The sequence below is a fragment of the Schistocerca americana genome, chromosome 2, assembly GCF_021461395.2.
Source record: "Schistocerca americana isolate TAMUIC-IGC-003095 chromosome 2, iqSchAmer2.1, whole genome shotgun sequence".
Taxonomy (NCBI): domain Eukaryota; kingdom Metazoa; phylum Arthropoda; class Insecta; order Orthoptera; family Acrididae; genus Schistocerca; species Schistocerca americana.
Window position 1 is genome coordinate 1019473169 of NC_060120.1, and position 20487 is coordinate 1019493655.

Sequence of the window (20487 nt, forward strand, 5' to 3'; positions counted from 1 at the left end):
CTGAACATAATAACTTTACAAATAAACTGCTGAATAACACAGACTTACATTTCTGGCAACCAACTGATTTCAGAAACAGCACATGTCCATGAACTTTGCGTATTTAAATCATTATATACTCTAATCATTACATCATTGAAAATAGTGTTTGGACATCACCAGAAACTGCGCCGTTCAAAGTAAAATAGAGCTGTCAAAGAAAATAGAATTCTCAGGCCCACAAACTTATTTTTCCGTTTTTCTCAAAATCAACATGCATGGACTAATGCTGTTTCTGCAATCAGAGATTCAAATGAACTCACCCACTTTTTTACCATTCTATCACTCATAATGATTTCTCCATAAACTGCACAGATCTCATGATGAATATTGATCGCTTTTAGGCCTTTAGCACTAAGAAATCTTATAACAACCCATACTTCACAGTCGCGGGACTCACGATTATCGGTGGCACCTTAAACACTCAGTACACAACATAAACAAGGAAGAATCAGACTGTAATGGTGTCAGTGCATAGACAACAGATGTAGGTACCCAGTGCGCATGCGCAGAACGTTGACCGCAGCGCTGCGGCTGCGATGGGGCAAAACGGTACTTACTTAAAAAACACGCCTCATATAATTCACGAATAGATCCACAGTCAACTGCTGACAAATTTGAAATCCCGTAAGATAACCTTTACAAAATAATTAATGGTGAAACAACATACATTTTGTCCAAGGCACTTCCTGTTTGATTCGTTATGGAGCATGGGAAAAATGACTGTTTAAATGCCTCTGTGTGTGCTGTGAGTAATCTAATATTGTCCTCACAATCCCTATGTGAGCAATATGTAGGGGGTTGTAGTATATTCCTAAAGTCTTCATTTAAGGCCGGTTCTTGAAACTTTGTAAACTGGGTTGTTCTTGAAACTTTGTAAACTGGGTTTCTCAGGATTGTTTAAGTCTATCTTCAAGGGTATGCCAATTCAGTTACTTCAGCATCTCTCTGACACTCACCCACAGGTCAAACAAACCTCTGACCATTTGTTCTGCCCTTCTCTGTATGTGTTCAATGTCCCCTGTTAGTCCTATTTAGTACAGGTCCCACATACTTGAGCAATATTCCAGAATGGATTGCACAAATGATTTATAAGCAATCACCTTTGTAGAGAATTTTACCTGTATTCTACCAATAAACCCAAGGCCACCACTTGCTTTATCTGCAACTGCACTTATGTGATCATTCCATTTCATATCCCTACAAAGTGATACACACAAGTGTTTGTACAATTTAGCCAATTCCAACTGTTGCCCATTTATGTCATAGTCAAAGGATACTATGCCTTCTCATTTTATAATGTGCATAATTTTACATTTCTGAATATTTAACATAAGCTGCCAATCTTTCCACCACTTATCAAGATCTGACTGAATATTTATGCAGCTTCTTTTGGTCAGTACTTCACTACAGATAACTGTGTCATCTGCAAAAAGTTTGAGATTGCTATTAATATTACCTGCAAGGTTATTAATATACTACATCAACAGCAAGGATCCCAACACACTTTCCTAGGACACACACAAAGTTACTTCCACATCTGACGATGACTCTCCATTCAAGATAATATGCTGCATTCTCCTAACCAATCCAGTCACAAATTTCGCTTGTTACCCTATATTATAATTATATTTTTGTCAATAACTGTACCTACATGACTGCATTGGTCCAAAGCTTTCAGTGTGTCATGTGAGAAAAGTGTGAATTGGGCTTTGCATGATCGATGTTTTCGGAATCATTCCTGATTGGCATGGAAGAGGTCATTCTGTTCGAGATACCTCATTATGTTTTGAGTCAAGAAAATGGGCTAAGTCTCTATAACAAATCAATGTCTAGGGATTTGGAAGGTAGTTATGTGGAACACTTCTACTACCCTTTTTTAAATGGTGCGACCTGTGCTGTCTTCCAACTACTGGGACCAGTTTTTTGTTCAAGGGATCTATAATAGATTATAGTAAGAAGAGAGGCTAATCCGCTGCAAATTCAGTACAGAATCTGATAGGGTGTTATGACCTAGAATTTTCAGTGGCACAAGGATTAAATGGGAGGAATTCTCCTGGGTTTTCCTTTGTAAAAATACATTTGAAAATGGAATGAAGCATTTCAGCTATTGCTTTGCTACCCTCAATTTCAGCTCCTGCCTCATTAGCAAGTGACTGGATACTAACTTTACATATGACTAGTATTTCTTTGAATTTTCTGCAATATCATTTGACAACATTCTGCTATGGTAATCACTGAAGGCTTCACGCATTCCTCTCGACGCCAAATGTGTTTCATTCAGCATCTCTCTATACAGGGTGTTGCAAAAAGGTACGGCCAAAATTTCAGGAAACATTCCTCACATACAAATAAAGAAAAGATGTTATGTGGACATGTGTCCGGAAACGCTTAATTTCCATGTTAGAGCTCATTTTAGTTTCGTCAGTATGTACTGTACTTCCTCGATTCACCGCCATGATTTCATACGGGATACTCTACCTGTGCTTCTAGAACATGTGCCTTTACAAGTACGACACAACATGTGGTTGATGCACGATGGAGCTCCTGCACATTTCAGTCGAAGTGTTCGTACGCTTCTCAACAACAGATTCGGTGACCGATGGATTGGTAGAGGCGGACCAATTCCATGGCCTCCACACTCTCCTGACTTCAACCCTCTTGATTTTCATTTATGGGGGCATTTGAAAGCTCTCGTCTACGCAACCCCGGTACCAAATGTAGAGACTCTACGTGCTCGTATTGTGGAAGGCTGTGATACAATACGCCATTCTCCAGCATCAGGGATTCCATGCGACGGAGGGTGGGTGCATGTATCCTCACTACCGGAGGACATTTTGAACATTTCCTGTAACAAAGTGTTTGAAGTCACGCTGGTACGTTCTGTTGCTGTGTGTTTCCATTCCATGACTAAAGTATTTTGAAGAGAAGTAATAAAATGAGCTCTAACATGGAAAGTAAGCGTTTCCGGACACATGTCCACATAACATATTTTCTTTCTTTGTGTGTGAGGAATGTTTCCTGAAAGTTTGGCCGTACCTTTTTGTAACACCCTGTATATAGCCTTAAGCTTTTTACACTTATTGTGGAGGAGTCTGTTTCTTTAGAAGTATCTTTTCAGTGACTGCATACCAAGGAGCGTACCTTCCATTATGAACCATTTTACTACGTACATATCTACGCAGTGCATTGTCAACTATTCTTTTAAACTTGAGCTATAGTTTGTCTACACGACCCTGTTCTGCGCTGAAAGTTTCAAGGTCGTCATTGAGATATAATACTACTGCCCCATTTTATTATTATTATTATTATTATTTTAAAATCTAGTTTACTGAACATATATATCTTTCTACTTGTTTTATTTGTCCTTTGTACTTTGGTAATAATTGCTGCCACAACTGCATCATTGTCACTGAGACCAGTTTCAATGTGGACATCCTCAACCAGGTCAAGTCCTCTTGTTGCCATTACATCTAATACATTTCCATCATGAGTGGGGTTCTATCTGTTCTCGGAAGTTTTCAGAGAAGACATTTTTTAATGTTTCACGGGATGTCTTGTCACGCCACCAGTAACAAAACTGTAGTTCTCCCAATCGACTGTTGGATGGTTTAAGTCTTCATCGATGAAACTGAGTTTTTCTCTAAGTTTTTGATTACATCAGGAGGTGCGTCTGGTGGGCAATAGAAGAATCTAATTACCATTTTATGCCCATCCCTGATACTGAGATTTGCCCACACAATCTCACATGCAACTTAAATTTCTATCTCAGTGGTTCTGAGTTTCTTTTCTACAGTGATAAATGCACCACCTCCATTTTTCATTAACCCATTCTTTCGATAAATACTTAAATTTTCCCAAAAAATCTCACTGCTGTCAATTCAAGTTTCAGACAGATTACTGTACCTCGTATTATGTGAGCTTCACTGCTTTTCAGGAGCACTTCAAACTCTGGCACTTTGCTCTTTGTCAGACAATTACTAGGATTTTTATACTCTCACCTATATGGGGTGTTCTTTTGGACCTTACACTTATATTTCTGGGTCTCCTACAGGTGTCGTTATCTGGACTGGACGGAGAATCTAAAAAGAACCTTGTGTGCACCCTGCACACAGTCAGCTACTTGAGTAGCAGCCTGTGATGTGTACTGCACACCTTGCTCATTTAGGGGGGGAGGGGGGACACCTTACAGTTCTCAACCTTATGGCGCAAGTTCAGGAAGTTTCAGTGTAGCATGTTACAGAACCTTCAAAGTCTCTGGTTCAGTCATTCCACTCAACCCAGAGCAAGATGGCAAAGATCAGTTCTGGGAACAATGCTGCAGATTGTGAGCTTTATTGAAACTCCATGCACAAGGCTTGTCTTTTCAATCTCCTCTACAAGTCACTGGAATGATCAGAGTATGACCACAGATCCTAGATGACAGGCATCGTTAGTTCCAAAGTGCATCACAATCTGCAGTTGATTATATCCTGCTCCCTCAACAGCTGCTGGAATAGCTTCTTCAACCTGTTGAATGAGGCTCCCGGGCATACACACTGAGTGCACTTGGTGTTCCTTCCTGTCCACCATTGCTATTTCCCTAAGAGGTACCATTATTTGCCGTATAATTGAACTGCCAAAGATTAATAGACCCCTTCCTTTGTGTTTGCTCCTCTTGACATAGGACTACGCAGGTTTTCCCAAAACAGGTGAAGAGAGTCACACTGGCTCTGTTTCAGTTTCAGTGAAAGATAGCACCTCGAATTTGTTGGTGAAGGGGATAAGTGTAACACCATGAGTCCTTCCTGGTTACTGTCTACCCTACACAGGATGCCTAGGTCTATGATTGACATGCCACTTGCAGTCAGATGAATGAGTACTGGCACATGCCGTATTTCCTGCGGAGGTGACAGGATACACAGGAGGAATTTGCAGCAGTTCCCAATCATTTGACAAACATCAACTAACTCTTACCAGATTTGAAAACAGCATTCACAGTGGTGTTGCAATGTGGCTTACACAATCTTTTACAGGTCAATGAACAAACAACTAAACTAAGCCTGCTCACTACCTTTTAATCCGTAAAGCTAAAAAATTACTAATTTATTATAGTAATTTAAGCAAATAGACAAAACAAGATTTCTATTAAGACAACTGAAAAATCTGTGTTAAAAATTACTAGTTTCCTAAAACTTTTTGAGGTTAAGTATGGTCACTAACAAACTTGCAAATGTGCATGGGCTCCTACATGCAACATCCATGAAAGAAATCTGATATGCCTGAACAATGAGGTATTGAATGAGCAGATGTTTCATTTTGTTCCAACAACTTGTGCCTTTCCAGTATGAAACCACCCGTACCACTGAAACTGTACGCCTTGGAGACAAAAGTTTACAAGACTAAAATATGTGACATACTAATGCTAAATTATACAACAAAATGAAATTTCCCCCAAGCTTCACGGTATTGGAATGGATTCCAGTAATGAATGCAACCAGCAGAACATAATCTTGCATGCCATCACCATTACGCATAAAGCACAACAAAAATTTTCTTGTTGGTTAACTCTACACAATTAACAAGAAACATTTCACATTAAAAATTGTGCAGTGCTTGTAAAAAGGCACTGCTTAATAAAAGTAATCAGACAGTGAACACGCCATTCTCCAACATGACTTTTGTACACTCCAGTGACGAAATGTGAGAATAGAACTGTGACACTGAAGGCTGGGTTTAAAATTAGGATCATATTTGAGATGAGTGATAGGCAAGTTATAGTAACAAAGATAAACAAATTATTATGTTGATGTATTTAGAAAAATATACCAAAACATGGTATGTTACACATTTGTAAAATATAAACACATTGTTTCTTACAAACTTAATTTTTATAAAAATATAAACAGTTTTTGGCAGTTTTTCATTTCAGGTTAAGTTTTGGGCTATTTTAAATGAAAGTTCACTGAGCAATTCCCTTTGTTTTGTTTAAATCTAGTGAGTAACGCTGCAAGGGTTTGAGTGCCAGATGAAAGTTGCCTGACACTTAGAAACTGCATTAACATGGTAATGGGAGGAACTTTGCACAAATATACAGGTGTGTCACTGCAGGGAACATTGGTGGGCTACACTTAGGTATCAAAATGGCCACTGAACCCACTTCTAACAAGAATGCCCCACTTAGGGAGATCATGGAACAGTAATCATGGATTGTAATTGACAATTACAATGATGGGTGGGATACTACAGTAGCCTCTATTCATCCGGACCAACATCAGCCCAAATGCAAAAGGTGAAATCTCTTAATGTCAATTTACTATGACCTGGACACCTGACTGGAGCTTCAAAGGGCTGCTGCATGGCTTAAATGCGGGAAATGTCCTGGTAAAGAAAACATCCACACATACCTCTCAATTCCAGCACTCTACAGTCTTAAATGTTGGGCTGCGCCACAGGACATGCATGATCCCAACATCGTCATACTATACAAAAAAAGTGACGGTGAGCATGGTGATCGCAATTGCTGCTGCTGAATTTCACTACTAAATATCGTCCGCAAAGTATTCACCCACGTGATGCCAGACAGAATGGATCCCGAGTCTCAACGTGGGTTTCAAGCTCAATGATATGATATTATCTTCACATTGCAACGAATTCAGGAAACGTGTTGTGAGCAGAAGATCCCACTGTTCATTGTTTTCATCGATCTACATAAAACATTTGACATAGTCATTTTACTAGTGAAGGTATTGTGTCCTCCAAATCTTCTGAAGATGACAGGGCTTTCACAATGGTATAGAGTGCGCTGTAATATTTGACGGAAGCACATCTGATCTGTTTGCTGTGCAAAGAGAAGTTGGTCAAGGTTGCATACTGGCCCCTGCCATGTTTGTATATTCTTCTCACTACTTCTTGAGCTTGCTTTTGGTGAAACAAACCTGGATATCCATCTACAAACCAGTGCAGATGGGAAACTTTACAAGATGTTGCTATTTCGACCTAACCACTATTGCGAGGACTTACCTGTATGTAACCTTTTATTCACAGATGATACAGCATTTGTAGCACTAACTCAAGATGACTTTCCAAGGTTTATGGACAAATCTGCTATTGTGTCAAGTGAATGTAAAGAAGTCTTGAGAATGATGCAAGGATACATGGCTATGCCTATCACAAAACTGGGTGACTCCCTGTTGAATGTAGGTGACAAAGTCTGCTACGTTGGCTCACTGGTGTTGGGGGTCTCTCTCTGGAGGACGAAATAAATGCAAGAACTGGCAAAGCAGCAAATACATTCAAGGGACTCCACATAAGAATATAGGGCAACAAGCACCATATGGTGCCCACAAAGATACTAGTCTATCCAGTATGTGTGCTGAGCATCCCTGTGTATGGCTTGGATATTATATGCTAAACAAGAAGTGTGGCTTCAGTTTTGTGTTTGTGTGTGTGTGTGTGTGTGTGTGTGTGTGTGTGTGTGTGTGTAGTGATGACGAAGGCCTCAATGGCCGAAAGCTTTAATTGTGAGAGTCTTTTTGTTGTGCCTATCTGCGACTCAGCATCTCCACAATATGGTTAGTAGTAACTTTCCTTCTCATAATACTGTTACATTCCATCCTGGATTTTCCATTGTTTGATTATACAAGAACGTAAGCTCAACATCTTACATTTGCTCTCCTTACAAAATATTCTATGCATAACATGGAGGGATTGTGTGACAAATGAGACAGTCTTTAATACTTTGAAGATACTAGACATCATCGCCACCTCAAGGAACAATGCATGTTGTGACTAGGACACTTGCATCATGTGGACCACTCCCGTCTTCCCTTACACTCACTGCTAAGACAGCACTTACCAAGAGACCACCTAGAAGATCTGCACTGTGCTTGAAAGAGTGCATCAAGCACAATATGAAAACTTTTAATATAGACTGCGACAAATGAAAGGGGCTCAATGAAGACTGCAGCAGATTCTGGAAACTTGTCAAAGACAGCAACAAGTTCCACGACAGTACTTGGCTGGTCAACGACTTAGTTTTGAAACAATCATGCAGACAAGCACCTATGACGAACCCCTCTTTCAGGGTGATACACCCTTGCAGTATCTATGGATGCCTCGTGGGCTCTTGCATAGGACACATGAGTCACCAATGAAAGTGTTCTGGTGGTACTAGTTGGATCTCCCGTTAGGAAGTATACGCCATTAAGTTGGAATGAGCATCACAATGAAGGCCATTACTATAAATAGTGTAATAATGACCAGAGGAAAACAAATGTGTGCAGATCAATATTTAAACATATAAAAACCCACAAATCATGAGAAAGACTAGACTCTTCATGAACATAACTAATATCTTCACTGATATTGTGAACAAATGTTTCTTGACCAATTTTTTAAAAAAAAAAGACAAAAGGTAATCTCCAGCTTCCCCATGCAGTGTTACCAAGTACTGCAATGACATTAGAAACAATGAATTTTTAAATATTTCATATAACTGAAGCTTAAACTGCTTTTTAAAATAACAGCTGAAAATAATCTCATATTTCTACATAGCAATTATGTTTTCACAAAATACCTTGACTAAAAATAAAAAGAATGAACAATGGCACAGGGTCTACTCATCTGCTGAAATGATGGTTGACCACAAAGGTTGGTATCTGCTGACACAGGTAGAGTATGCCATAATCTCCACACGTTTGCTGATGGATGACTAGAGTGCCGAGCTAGCATGAAAAACTGTACAGACTACATTTTTAGTAGAAAATGATTCTCTGAATAGCAGCTACAAAAACAATTTAACATGAAAATCTATTCCAATATTGATTAAAGATGGAAACTTTGAACAGTTATTTTGAACCTCTGAGTATGACACCAAAACTTCTGTTGTACACAGATGAAGTAGATAAAAAAACCATAGGTATTCAGAATTGCTGCTTGCATACAAATTATAAATTAAATAAAGGAGATACAAAATAAGTTACATTCTCCATGAACATTACAATTCTTTTTCAGAGTGCATACTGCAACACTGAACCCACTGAACAAAACTAAAGAGAAATCTTGTCCTTCACAGCCCATCTATTTTCAGTGTTTGTAAGCTAATAGTAATGGTCTTTAATTTCATTTGCAAGCAAGGCCAATTGCCAGATATAGGAATCACTGAGGAGGAGGTTTCACAACATAAATTTGCCGTTGCCCTTTGGTGAATGACACTTGCCACTGAAGCCCACGCTTTTCTGCTTCAGTTTTGAATGCTGCCACCTCTTCATGTGTCATGCCACTTGGCAATGGCAGAGTTTGAACATTTGGTTGTTTAACAAATGAATCAAGCCATTTTTTCACATCATTTGCAAATGCAGAAATACTGTAGTTTTCTTTGCCCTGAAAAAGAAAAGAAAGGAAGTATTTCATTCTCTAGTCACTAGATACTGCACAATTAATCATCTAAAGTCAATTGCTAACAAAGAGAACATATGGTTTGTTTGAAAATTATGAGCAAAGAAACATTTTAACTTACAAATCAAAAAATATGCTAGCCGACTTTTTTTTATGAGGCAGTGCTCTTCCAGTTGAATAACGTAAGCAGTCTCTACCAAACCTGCTCAATGCCCCAACCTGTCACAACTGCTCACGGTATTTTGAACTTGAAGGAAGGAAGGAAGGAAGGAAGGGAGGGAGGGAGGGAGGGAGGGAGGGAGATTAGTGTTTGATGTCCAATCGACAATGAGGTCATTAGAGACAGAGAACAAGATTGAATTGGTCCAAGGATGGTGAAGGAAATCAGTTGCACACTTTCAAAAGAACCATCCCAGCATATTCCTGGTGTGATTATACCTAAATCAGGATGGTCAGATGCAGATTCAAACAGTCATCTCCTAGGTAGAGGTCCAGTGTGCTAACCACTGCACCACCTTGCTTGGTTGTTGAACTTCAAAAAACTCTTAGTAAGTTTCACGTCAATTCACATGGAACTAATAACTGATAGATGGTTATTAGATACAAGGTCTTGTGATCAAAACATCCTCCATTTTATTCTCTCTCTTACATCTAATGGTCCTGTATTTCAAGACAACAAATGTAGGACATAGAGCAAAAGTGACAGACCAGAGCTTTGAGAAAGTTTATGAAGATAGTTTGGATGACTTATCTGAGATAACATGCACCACAAAGGCAGGAATCAAGTTTTTGTATTGCTATGGTTTTAATATGTCACCGAGATTCAAAATGAAAGAGCCATTGTCATACCCAGTAGTTAGTACTGGATAATTCAACAGCATTAGACAATAAGCTTGATTATGTCATGAAACTGTACTGAACAAGCTCCACACTCGTCACCCATGAGGTCGATGTGTACGATTCCTCCAACTTAAGATGACCTCCAATAACTATCTGCATCATAAGTATCAGACATCACGAACCTGAATTAGTAAACATTTAAAACACTACTTAACCTCCTAGTAGAAAGTGAACAAGTACACTCCTCAGTTATCATTGAGGGGGAATTACATTCAAGCTCTAAAAGAAGCATTTGATACACATAAAACCACGAGACAGCTAATTAAAAATGTCACAATCCATTTCTCACACCTACAAAAGTTCCATCAGATGCCTACCAGATATCAATAAACACCTGGTGGCAGACTCTATTTGTTGTTCTCTAATTGTTTATTCCATGTTGTTTGAATACTGCAAAGTTTGTGGTTTTTGTACGTATTATCAGCATCTCTATATTTTAAAGTGAAAAATGGTTAAGAATAGAAGTCTTCAGCTGGATGTAACAGAAGAAAGAATAATGTGGAAATTACCTTAGTATACTGTCTACTTTGTTTCTTTCTCTATGCACTGAGGTTAATATATAACTTAACAATAATCCCAACTGACAGCTGGAATTATATAAAACCATCCAATTCCATTTTTGCTATTACATAATCATCACACTGTATTCAGGTTTGCCTAACAATGCATTCTTCCAATGGAAGCTTCCTTAATATGTAATTACGACAATGAACTTCACAGAGCTAAATCGCTTTATAAACAGCTGAGCCTTAACGGGTGAAATACAATGAAATTATATTGATGACCACTTGATCTGAAAAACTACAATGGGAAAATAACAAGTAAAACAGAGGTGCAGTTCAAAGACCAACTGTGGTGGCTGTGGAAACATCAGAGTGAAGATTACAAATGCTTATGAAAATGAGTGACACAGAAGACGAAAGATATGAGAATGAAATGGACAAATAGCTTTGGTAAATAGAAATGTGTGGCAAGAGCAAAATATTTGCAGGGCTGACAGGATAATAAGAGCTTTCAGATTTCCTGTTGTAGCTGCCTTACTATAACTTGTCAGGTCACACACACTGCCCAGTCACATTAATGTGAATAACTATCTTTTGCAACATGGACAGTTGTGAGAAATCCAGGAAGGTAGTCAACGAGGTTCTGAAAGGTACCGACAGGGATAGAGAGCCATGCAGACTCCAGTACCGTGGCCAGCCTCCAAGTTGGTCCCACATATTCTCAATTCCGAAGAGTTTGCTACCAGAGGAGTAAGATAAAGTCATCCAGGTAGTATCTGAATCATGTGCATACACTGCAACCTGGATGATACGTTGCATTGCCCTGCTGATAGATGCCACACAAAAACAAATTGCATGTGGGGGTGGACACGGTCCCCATGGATAGATACATATTTGTGTTGATCCACTGTGCCTTCCCGAATGACAAAATCATCTAGGGACCGCCATGAAAACATTCCTCACACCATAATGCTACCTCCTCTGGCCTGGACCCTTCTGATGGTTGTTCCAGGTTGTTTGCTATCAGACATTTCATGTTGCACACTCCAACGACAATCTGTTCAATGGAGCACAAAATGCGATTCATCTGAAAAGGCCACCTGCTGCCATTCAGTGGGCATCTGAGTGCAGTATTGGTGTGCATGAACTAGGTGCCTGCTGTGGAGACCCATATGCAGCAATTTTAGCTGAACTGTTTTTGAGGAGGCAGTGTTGGTATCCCCTTGGTTCATCTGGGTAATAAGTTGCTCACCAATTACATCTCTCACATCTATTCACCCGTACACATCTCTGCAACCACTGTTCACCCCCGTTATCTATGGCCCATGATGCAGCACAGTTGCCTTGGAGCTAGGTTTGGATAGTGCCATTTTGCCATGCACGGTGTACTTTAACCACGGCAGCTTATGCTTCTACCCTTCGCTCTGTAGCCAATGGATCATGCCCATTTGGACGTCAGACAAACCACTCCATTTCTGCATTATGACAACAACTGCTCTGTTTTCCACATTTCCCAACATACATTATCAATCCCCCCCCACCGCGCTAGTGCTGCCACCTACCACCAGTGAGAGAGGGGGAGGGACCAAACTGCTAGGTCATTGGTCCCTCCGTTCAATTAAAATAATTCCACAAGGGTGGGAGTAAAACAAACGAGACATACAAAACACAGCTGGAAGAAAGTAAAAACCACCACAAGAACAACAGAAGGAAAACTAACACTAAAATGGACAAAATTAGACAAGAATACCACAGAGAGAGACACACGAAACAGGTAGAAGAGATGAAAATAAGAAAGCAGCCACGGCTGGCTGACCATAAGAATAACAAGGAGAAGCCAGCCACTCTTCAACACATTAAAACCTCCACCCTAAAAGCACTAGGGTGGAGGACACAGAGGGACAAAGGACATCTGCTAAAACTTAGATCAAATGATAAAACCCACCCTCACGAATATGAAGTAAAACTATATCAGCCAAAGAGGCACTGTGATATAAAATTAGCGGCAACGAGTCTGGTAATCCTAGATTCCATTGCAGGGCAGCCAGAGTGGAACAGTGCACCAGAATATGGGCCACTGTCAACCGGGCGCCACACCAACACTGATGCAGGATTTCACGGCGCAGGAGGTAGCTGTGGGTCACCCAAGCGTGGCCAATACGAAGCCGACAGAGAACCACAGAGCCCTGCTAGAGGGCCACATGAAAGACGTCCATACATTTGTAGTCTCCTTAATGAAATGCAGTTTGTTGTGCGTGCGGAGATTATGCCATTCCGTTTTCCAAAGCTGAAAAACCTGGCGGCGTAATAATGAAGGCATGTCAGATTCAGAAATGCCTATCTCCAGAAGCTGTTTCCCCATAGCCTGTTTGGCCAGCCTGTCAGCAAGTTCGTTGCCCGGGATTCCCACGTGTCCCTGGGTCCAGACAAACACCACGGAACGACTGGACCGTTCCAGGGCATAGATGGACTGATGGACAGTCGCTGCCAAAGGATGACAAGGGTAGCACTAGTCGATAGCTTGCAGACTGCTCAAGGAGTCAGTACACAGAAGAAACGACTCCCCAGAGCATGAATGGACATACTGAAGTGCATGAGATATGGCCACCAGCACTACAGTGAATACACTGCAGCCATCAGGCAAGGAATGCTGTTCAATATGGCCTCTGTGGACGTAGGTGAAGCCCACATGACCATCAGCAATTGAGCTGTTGGTGTAAACCATTTCAGAGCCCCGGAATATGTCACAAATTGAGAGGAACTAACAGCAGAGAACTGCGGGAGTAACTGAGTCCTTAGGGTCATGCGAAAGGTCCAGACGAATCTGCGGCCTAGGTGTACACCATGCACGTGTATGCGGAGGCAGTAAAGGGAATGACTCCAGTTTAGATAGAAGGGATCGGACACGAACTGCAATCGTGAGCCCTGACCTGGGCCATCGATGCGGGAGATGAACCATCATGGGTGGGAAAAGGAGACGATAATTCAGATGCTCAGGAGAACTATGAACGTGTGCAACATAACTGGCAAGCAGTTTTTCACGCCTAACCTTCAATGGAGGGACTCCAGCCTCCGCCAGGACGCTGATTACTGGATTTGTTCTAACAGCACCCGTCACTTGGCAAACACAAGAGGGGTGCACTAGGTTGAATAAATGCAACACTGAGGGCACCGGAGGGCATTGAGGTGCTGCCAGCAACTCCACTTAAGCTGACGTAGGTGAGGAAGCCAAGTCAACCAGGCGTCGAAAACCAGTCCTAAGAATGAATATGTCTCCACTACCGTGAGTGGATCGTCATTAAGGTAAAGTTCTGGTTCTGGATGAATGGTACAACGTTGACAGAAGTGCATAACACACGACTTTGTGGCTGAAAACTGGAAGCCGTGGGCTAGAGCCCACGACTGCGCCTTGTGGATCGTTCCCTGTAGGCTCCGCACAGCAACACCAGTACTGGAGCAGCAGTACAAAATGCAGAAGTTGTCTGCAAACAGAGAAGGTGAGACAGACAGCCCTACAGCTGCCACTAGGCCGTTAATAGCCACTAAAAATAGTGAGTTACTCAATACAGAGCCCTGCAGGACACCATTCTCCTGGATATGGGGGAACAATGGGAGGCACCAACCTGGACACGGAAAGTACGGAACGACAGGAAATCGTGGATAAAAATTGGGAGCAGGCCCTGGAGACCCCACTCATACAATGCGGCAAGGACACGATGTCGCCAGGTCATGTTCTAAGTTTTTTTGTGAGCCTAAAAATACAGCAACAAGGTGTTGGCATCTGGAAAAGGCTGTTTGGATGGCAGACTCAAGGGACACAAGATTATTAGAGCGACCCTGGCGGAAACTGCCCTGGCATGGAGTCAGTAGGCCACATGACTCCACAACCCAAACCAACTGCCGACACACCGTACATTCTAGCAGCTTACAAAGAACATTGTTGATGTGGTGGGCCGATAGCTATCCACATCAAGCGAGTTTGTACTGGGTTTGAGCAGTAGTATAATAGTACTCCCCCATCACTGCGATGGAAAGACGCCATTGCACCAGATCCGGTTGAAGATGACGAGGAGGTGTCACTTGCAGTAAGACGAGAGATGCTTAATCATCCTACTGTGGATCCGATCTGCTCCAGGAGCTGTGTTGGGGCAATGTGCAAGGGCACTGAGGAGCTCCCACTCTGTAAATGGAGTGTTATAGGGTTCATTGTGGCATGTAGTGAACGAAAGGACTTTCCCTTCCAGCCGCTGTTTGAGAGTGCAAAAGGATGGGAGGTAATTCTCTGACACAGAGACTCGAGCATAATGTTCAGCAAAGGGCTCGACAATCGCTTTCGCGTCGGCAGATAACATGCCATTGATGGCAACACCAGGATACCTGTTGGCTGTTGGGGTCTGGTACCCAAAAACATGTTTGATCTTTGTGCAGACTTGGGAAGGTGATGTATGGCACCCAATGGTTGACAGGTACCTCTCCCAACACTCCTGTTTCCATTTTTTTATAAGCTGGTGGACGTGGGCACGGAGCCGTTTAAAGGCTGTTAGGTGCTCTAGGCAAGGGTGCCGCTTACGTCGCCGTAGAGCTTACCGACACACTTTAATTGCCTCAGTAACTTCCGCCGACTACCATGGTACTGACTTTCACCAGGGCACCCTAAAGAATGAGGGATCGCATTTTCCACTGCAGAAACTATCGTTGTAGTGACCTGCCAATGACAACATCAATGGCACCATATGGGGGATGGCGACAGTAGAGGTGAATGCTTAACAGTCTGCATTGTTGAAAGCCAATCTGGGTAGGCGTCCATGGGCATGCCACCGATGGAGTGACAGGAAGATGGGGAAGTGGTCACTACCACACAGGTCATCATGTGCTCTCCAGTTGATAGATGGGAGAAGGCCAGGACTGCAAACTGGGAGATCAATGGCTGAGTATGCCATGTGCCACACTGGAATATATGGGGGCACCTGTATTTAAGAGGCAGAGGTCGAGTTGTGACAACAAATTTTTGACATCTCTACCTCGGCCAGTAAACACAGAGCCACACCACAAGGGGACATGGGCATTAAAATCTCCCAAAAGTAGGAAATGTTTAGGGTGTTGATCAATCAGTGCAGCCAATACGTTCAAAGGTGCTGCACCATCTGGAGGAACATACATATTGCAGACAGTTATTTCCTGTGTCGGTCATATTCTGAGAGCCACAGCTTCAAGAGGAGTTTGAAGAGGCACAGGTTCACTATATACTGACATCAGGACATAGACGCAAACTCCACATGACACACTATTATATTTGATATGGTTCTTGTAATATCCCTTGTAGCCACGAATGGCAGCGGTCCACATTACCGGGAACCAGGTTTCCTGGAGGGCAATACAGAAAGCAGGTGTAAAGCTTAACAATTGGTGTAGCTCAGCCAGGTGGTGGAAAAAACCACCGCAATTCCACTGGAGGATGACATGACCGTGAGACTGGGAAGGCATGAAACACTCATTGAGGCAGTCTATGCCTCAGGGTCACCTGCTGCCACCGAATGAGTCCCTGTGTGATCAACATCCATTGTGTCCAAGGGCCCAGCGAGATCTAGGTCCTCAGCAGATGCCAGAATCTCCACTTCATCCTCAGATGCAGAGCTTGTAGGTAGCAGTGGTGTGGGTACCACGACAGTGCCTTGGTTCTTGGGGGCCTTTTTCTTTTTTGACTTCTCTCGCTGCTCCTTAGGTTTGTCTGGCTGGGAGAGCTTCAATGATTCAGTCTCAAGGATTGAGGAGGACCGTGAAGCCCTACAACCAGCTACCTGTGGGTGCTTCAGCCACTGGCGGGTGTCCGTTTTGCTACTGGTAGGAACCTGGGAAGGGAGTGACCCAAGGGACCCCTTCCTAGTGAGAGGACCAGAAGAAGACTTACGCTTCTCTGGCTGAAAAGGGGGACTGACGTCCCCGATGGTTGGGAGGGGGGGGCGGGGGTGTTGCTCCCAAAGTAGCTGGTGCAGGAACAACAGTGAGGGAAATGCCCCCCACCATCAAAGGGGGCAGGCAGAGTCTGACGGCTGTGAGAGCCAACTGAACAAAGTGGAATGGAAGGTGCTACACCCGTTGACGTAGAGGCGGCATAAGTTGATGTCGTAAGCACAGGATGTAGCCTCTATATTTTCTCTTATCCTCAGTGTAGGTCAGTCGGTCCAGGGTCTTATGTTCCATTATTTTCCTCTCCTTCTGTAGAGTCCAACAGTCCAGCGAGCAAGGGGAATGGTGCTCTCTGCAGTTGACACAGATGGGAGGCGGGGCACATGAGAGTATTGGGATGTGATACATATCCACAATCTTGACATTTGACGCTGGAAGTACTTCCAGCACTTAAAAGGACCGCATCAGGGGAGGGGTATATGGCTTGACATCACAGTAGTAGATCATCACCTTGACCTTCTCGGGTAATGTGTCAGCTGCGTTCCTCCCATGGTGTGGCCAGGAGGGAGAACGATTTGGAGTCATATTTCTTAGCATTGAAGTTAGACCTTGATCGCTTAGAGACGGCTGATCTTTGACCACCAAAGATATTTATATTTATCTTTATATTTATATATATTGTTGGCTTGCCTCTGACACCCATGCCTCCATCTTTCCTACTCACCCTGTTTACCTTTCCCCTGTTGCTTCATAACCTGGGTTGTGAGTAACTGAATCCACTTTCCCTTCTTCCCCTTTTCCCCTCTCTCCTTCCTCACGAAGGAACAAAGTTCCGAAAGATAGGATACATACATTTTCTGTTGTGTTTTGTGTATCTATCGGCTGTACTGAGCTGAGGTAAGTACTGGCCAGCCCCTCTATCTCTTTGTTAGAACTCAGAATGTCACAGTCAATGATGAGAAAGCATTAGGTGTAAGGAATTTTGAACAATTCCCCAAAACAATGTTATAGTATCAAAATGGACGTCAGTATAATTATTTTTAGGAAAGTCATAATATTTCATATAGATATCTAGTACTTTTTAGAAAAAACAAACTGTAACTGCCGCTTGCCTTTAAAAAAAAATAATCCCTGACCAAGTCTTCCAATTTCATACATTTTATTATTCTTTGTGAGTACTTAATACAAACAAACATGAGAAACACTCGAGGACAACTGTTCTTCTCAGTCATATCTTTCTTTGCCTGAGGATGGAAAATTATTTATGAAGCGAGTACGTTGTTGACAGAACTTTCATATAATTTCTTAAAAGAAATTATATATTTTTATAAGTTGGAATGGATGAAAATTGTCTTCTAAGTAAGAAACACAAACAGCTACTGGCTAATTTCATTTCAAATCATACAGGACATGTCAACTGATGACCATGCATTTCTCTGGAAAAAAAAAGGTTATATCTCTGTATCATATGTGTTAAGAAATAAAATACTTTCATTTAATATTGGTTTTTGTAAGTGGTACACTGCTCTGAAAAATGTATATTTTGTAAATAACTCTGAAAACAGTATGTAACTAAAAAAATATAACTAATAAACCAAAAGTACTGTAGACATGGCAATGTTTTGTTTTAAAGCTCCCACTTTATATGTTCAAATTTAGTTCACACACACACACACACACACACACACACACACACGGGCTTTCTTTTAGCTCATAAATTTAAGAAGAAAACACAATTTTTTATTTTTTTTCTACTTATAGTTACTGCAGTCAAAGTGGGCAACATTTTTCTCTGTAAAGTGTTAGAAATTCTTCAACATTCTGCATGTTTGGCATCAGTGACTTTCTAGTGTAAAATGTGTATGTTGGCAACACTGTTCCCAGCTCTCTTCTGTTTATAACAAGTGAGTGGGAGCTTGCACATTAATTATTCTGCATAGTGTTTTGCATTTTGATTTAAACTTTTTGTTAGAGAGAATAGAAAATACAGTAGTGAAAGTGTGACATGTGTGATGTATGAAAAAAAGACTCAAGAATGTGGTGTTTAAAAAAAAAAAACCCTCACAATTGTTGCAAATCTGTCAAGAGATATTGCAGACATGTCTTGGTCCTCAAGTAACTGTGTTACCATCACATCCATTGTGCAGGAATTGCTATACTCACTACAAGAAATTTAGTTGTAACCCACTTGAACAATCACATCACCGGAATGTGAAACAGGAAGAAGACAGTGGACATATATTCCTGGGTGTGAATTTGTTGTCGTGCTGAATGTTAGCGTTTCTGTTGTTGCCCCTAATATATCCCCCTTAAATGGAAGATAGGAAGCATGAGAAGTAAATGGTATGTACAAAGAAAAGTGGAATAACTTGAAACAAGTTTTACACAAGCAACATCTTTGAGTCTCAGTCTGGCACACAGTTTTAATCTGGCATGAAGTTTCATATCAGTACACACTCTGCTGCATTGTGGAAACCATCCCCCAGGCTATGGGTAAGCCATATCTTTGCAATATCCTTTCTTCCAGGAGTGCCAGTCTCGCAAGGTTTGTAGAAGAGCTTCTCTGAGGTTTGAAGGTTGGTTATGAGGTACTGGCAGAAGTAAATGTGTGAGGAGGGATTGTGAGTCGTGCTTGGTAGCTCAGTTGATAGAGCACTTGCCTGCAAAAGGAAAAGGCCCCGAGTTAGGGTCTCAGTCCGGCACGCAGTTTCAATCTGCCAGGAAGTTTCAACATCTTCAAAAATTTGTGAAGTGTATAATGTAGATGCACTTGGTGCAGAACCTCCTAAGCAGAAAGTCATGGTGGTAGGCCACCGGTAGTTCGGCAGCTTCTGCATATAGACTCTCAACAGGGCTGATACGGCATAGGACGGACGGATGTGCAGATGCATAAATGAAACACCCATAGTCTAATTTTGAACGGACAAGTGACCGGTACAAACGGAGGAAGGTGGCTCGATCTGCTCCCCGAGAAGTACCACTGAGGATACCTAAGACACTGAGGGACTGCATGCAGTGGGCTGCCAGGTAAGACACGTGGGAGGACCAAGAAAGTTTCTATCGAGCATGAGCCCCACGAATTTCATAGATTCAACAAATGGAAGAGTAACAGGCCCAAGATGTAAAGATGGTGAAAGAAACCAATTGCGCTGCCGAAAATTCATACAAATGGTTTTGTTAGTGGAGAAACAAAAGCCATTTTCAATGCTCCACGAGTAAAGACGATCAAGACATTGCTGAAGATGCTGCTCAATGAGACACGTCCATGGAGAACTGGAATAGATGGCAAAATTGTCAACAAAAAGGGAGCCGGAGATACCCAGCAGGAGACAGGCCACTATAGGGTTAATGGCAATAGCAAAGAGGATGACGCTCAGGACGGAACCCTGAGGCACACCGTTTTCTGGATAAAGGTGTCAGACAAGGCAGGACCCACATGTACCTTGAAAACTCGTTCTTTTAAAAACTTCTGAAGGAAAGGGGGTAGGTGGACTTGGAAGCCACATGTGCAGAGAGTACAGAGGATACCAGTCCTCCAGCAGGTGTCGTGGGCTTTCTCCAAAGTGAAAAACACGACCAAAGTTTGGGATTCATGAAATGGGTGGACGAACTGACGAGATGGTCAACTGCCTAACGGTGCGCTTGAAATCCACAATGTTGAGTGGTTAGTAAACTGTGAGACTCGAGCCACCATAACAGCTGGGCATGAATCATACGTCCCGTCACCCTGCAGACACAGCTGGTGAGAGAAATGGGGCAG

General features: G+C 42.0%; 1 protein-coding gene across 1 annotated transcript in view; it reads right to left on the bottom strand.

Annotated features, from left to right (window-relative positions):
• Positions 1–8854: 8854 nt before the first annotated feature.
• The window catches only part of LOC124594854 (inactive peptidyl-prolyl cis-trans isomerase FKBP6), a 57042-nt gene continuing 45409 nt past the window's right edge, over positions 8855–20487 (bottom strand). The window contains exon 8 of the mRNA XM_047133314.1: positions 8855–9402. Coding sequence (XP_046989270.1) covers positions 9178–9402 — 225 coding nt within the window. The 3' untranslated portion in view covers positions 8855–9177. The remainder of the gene's footprint in view (positions 9403–20487) is intronic.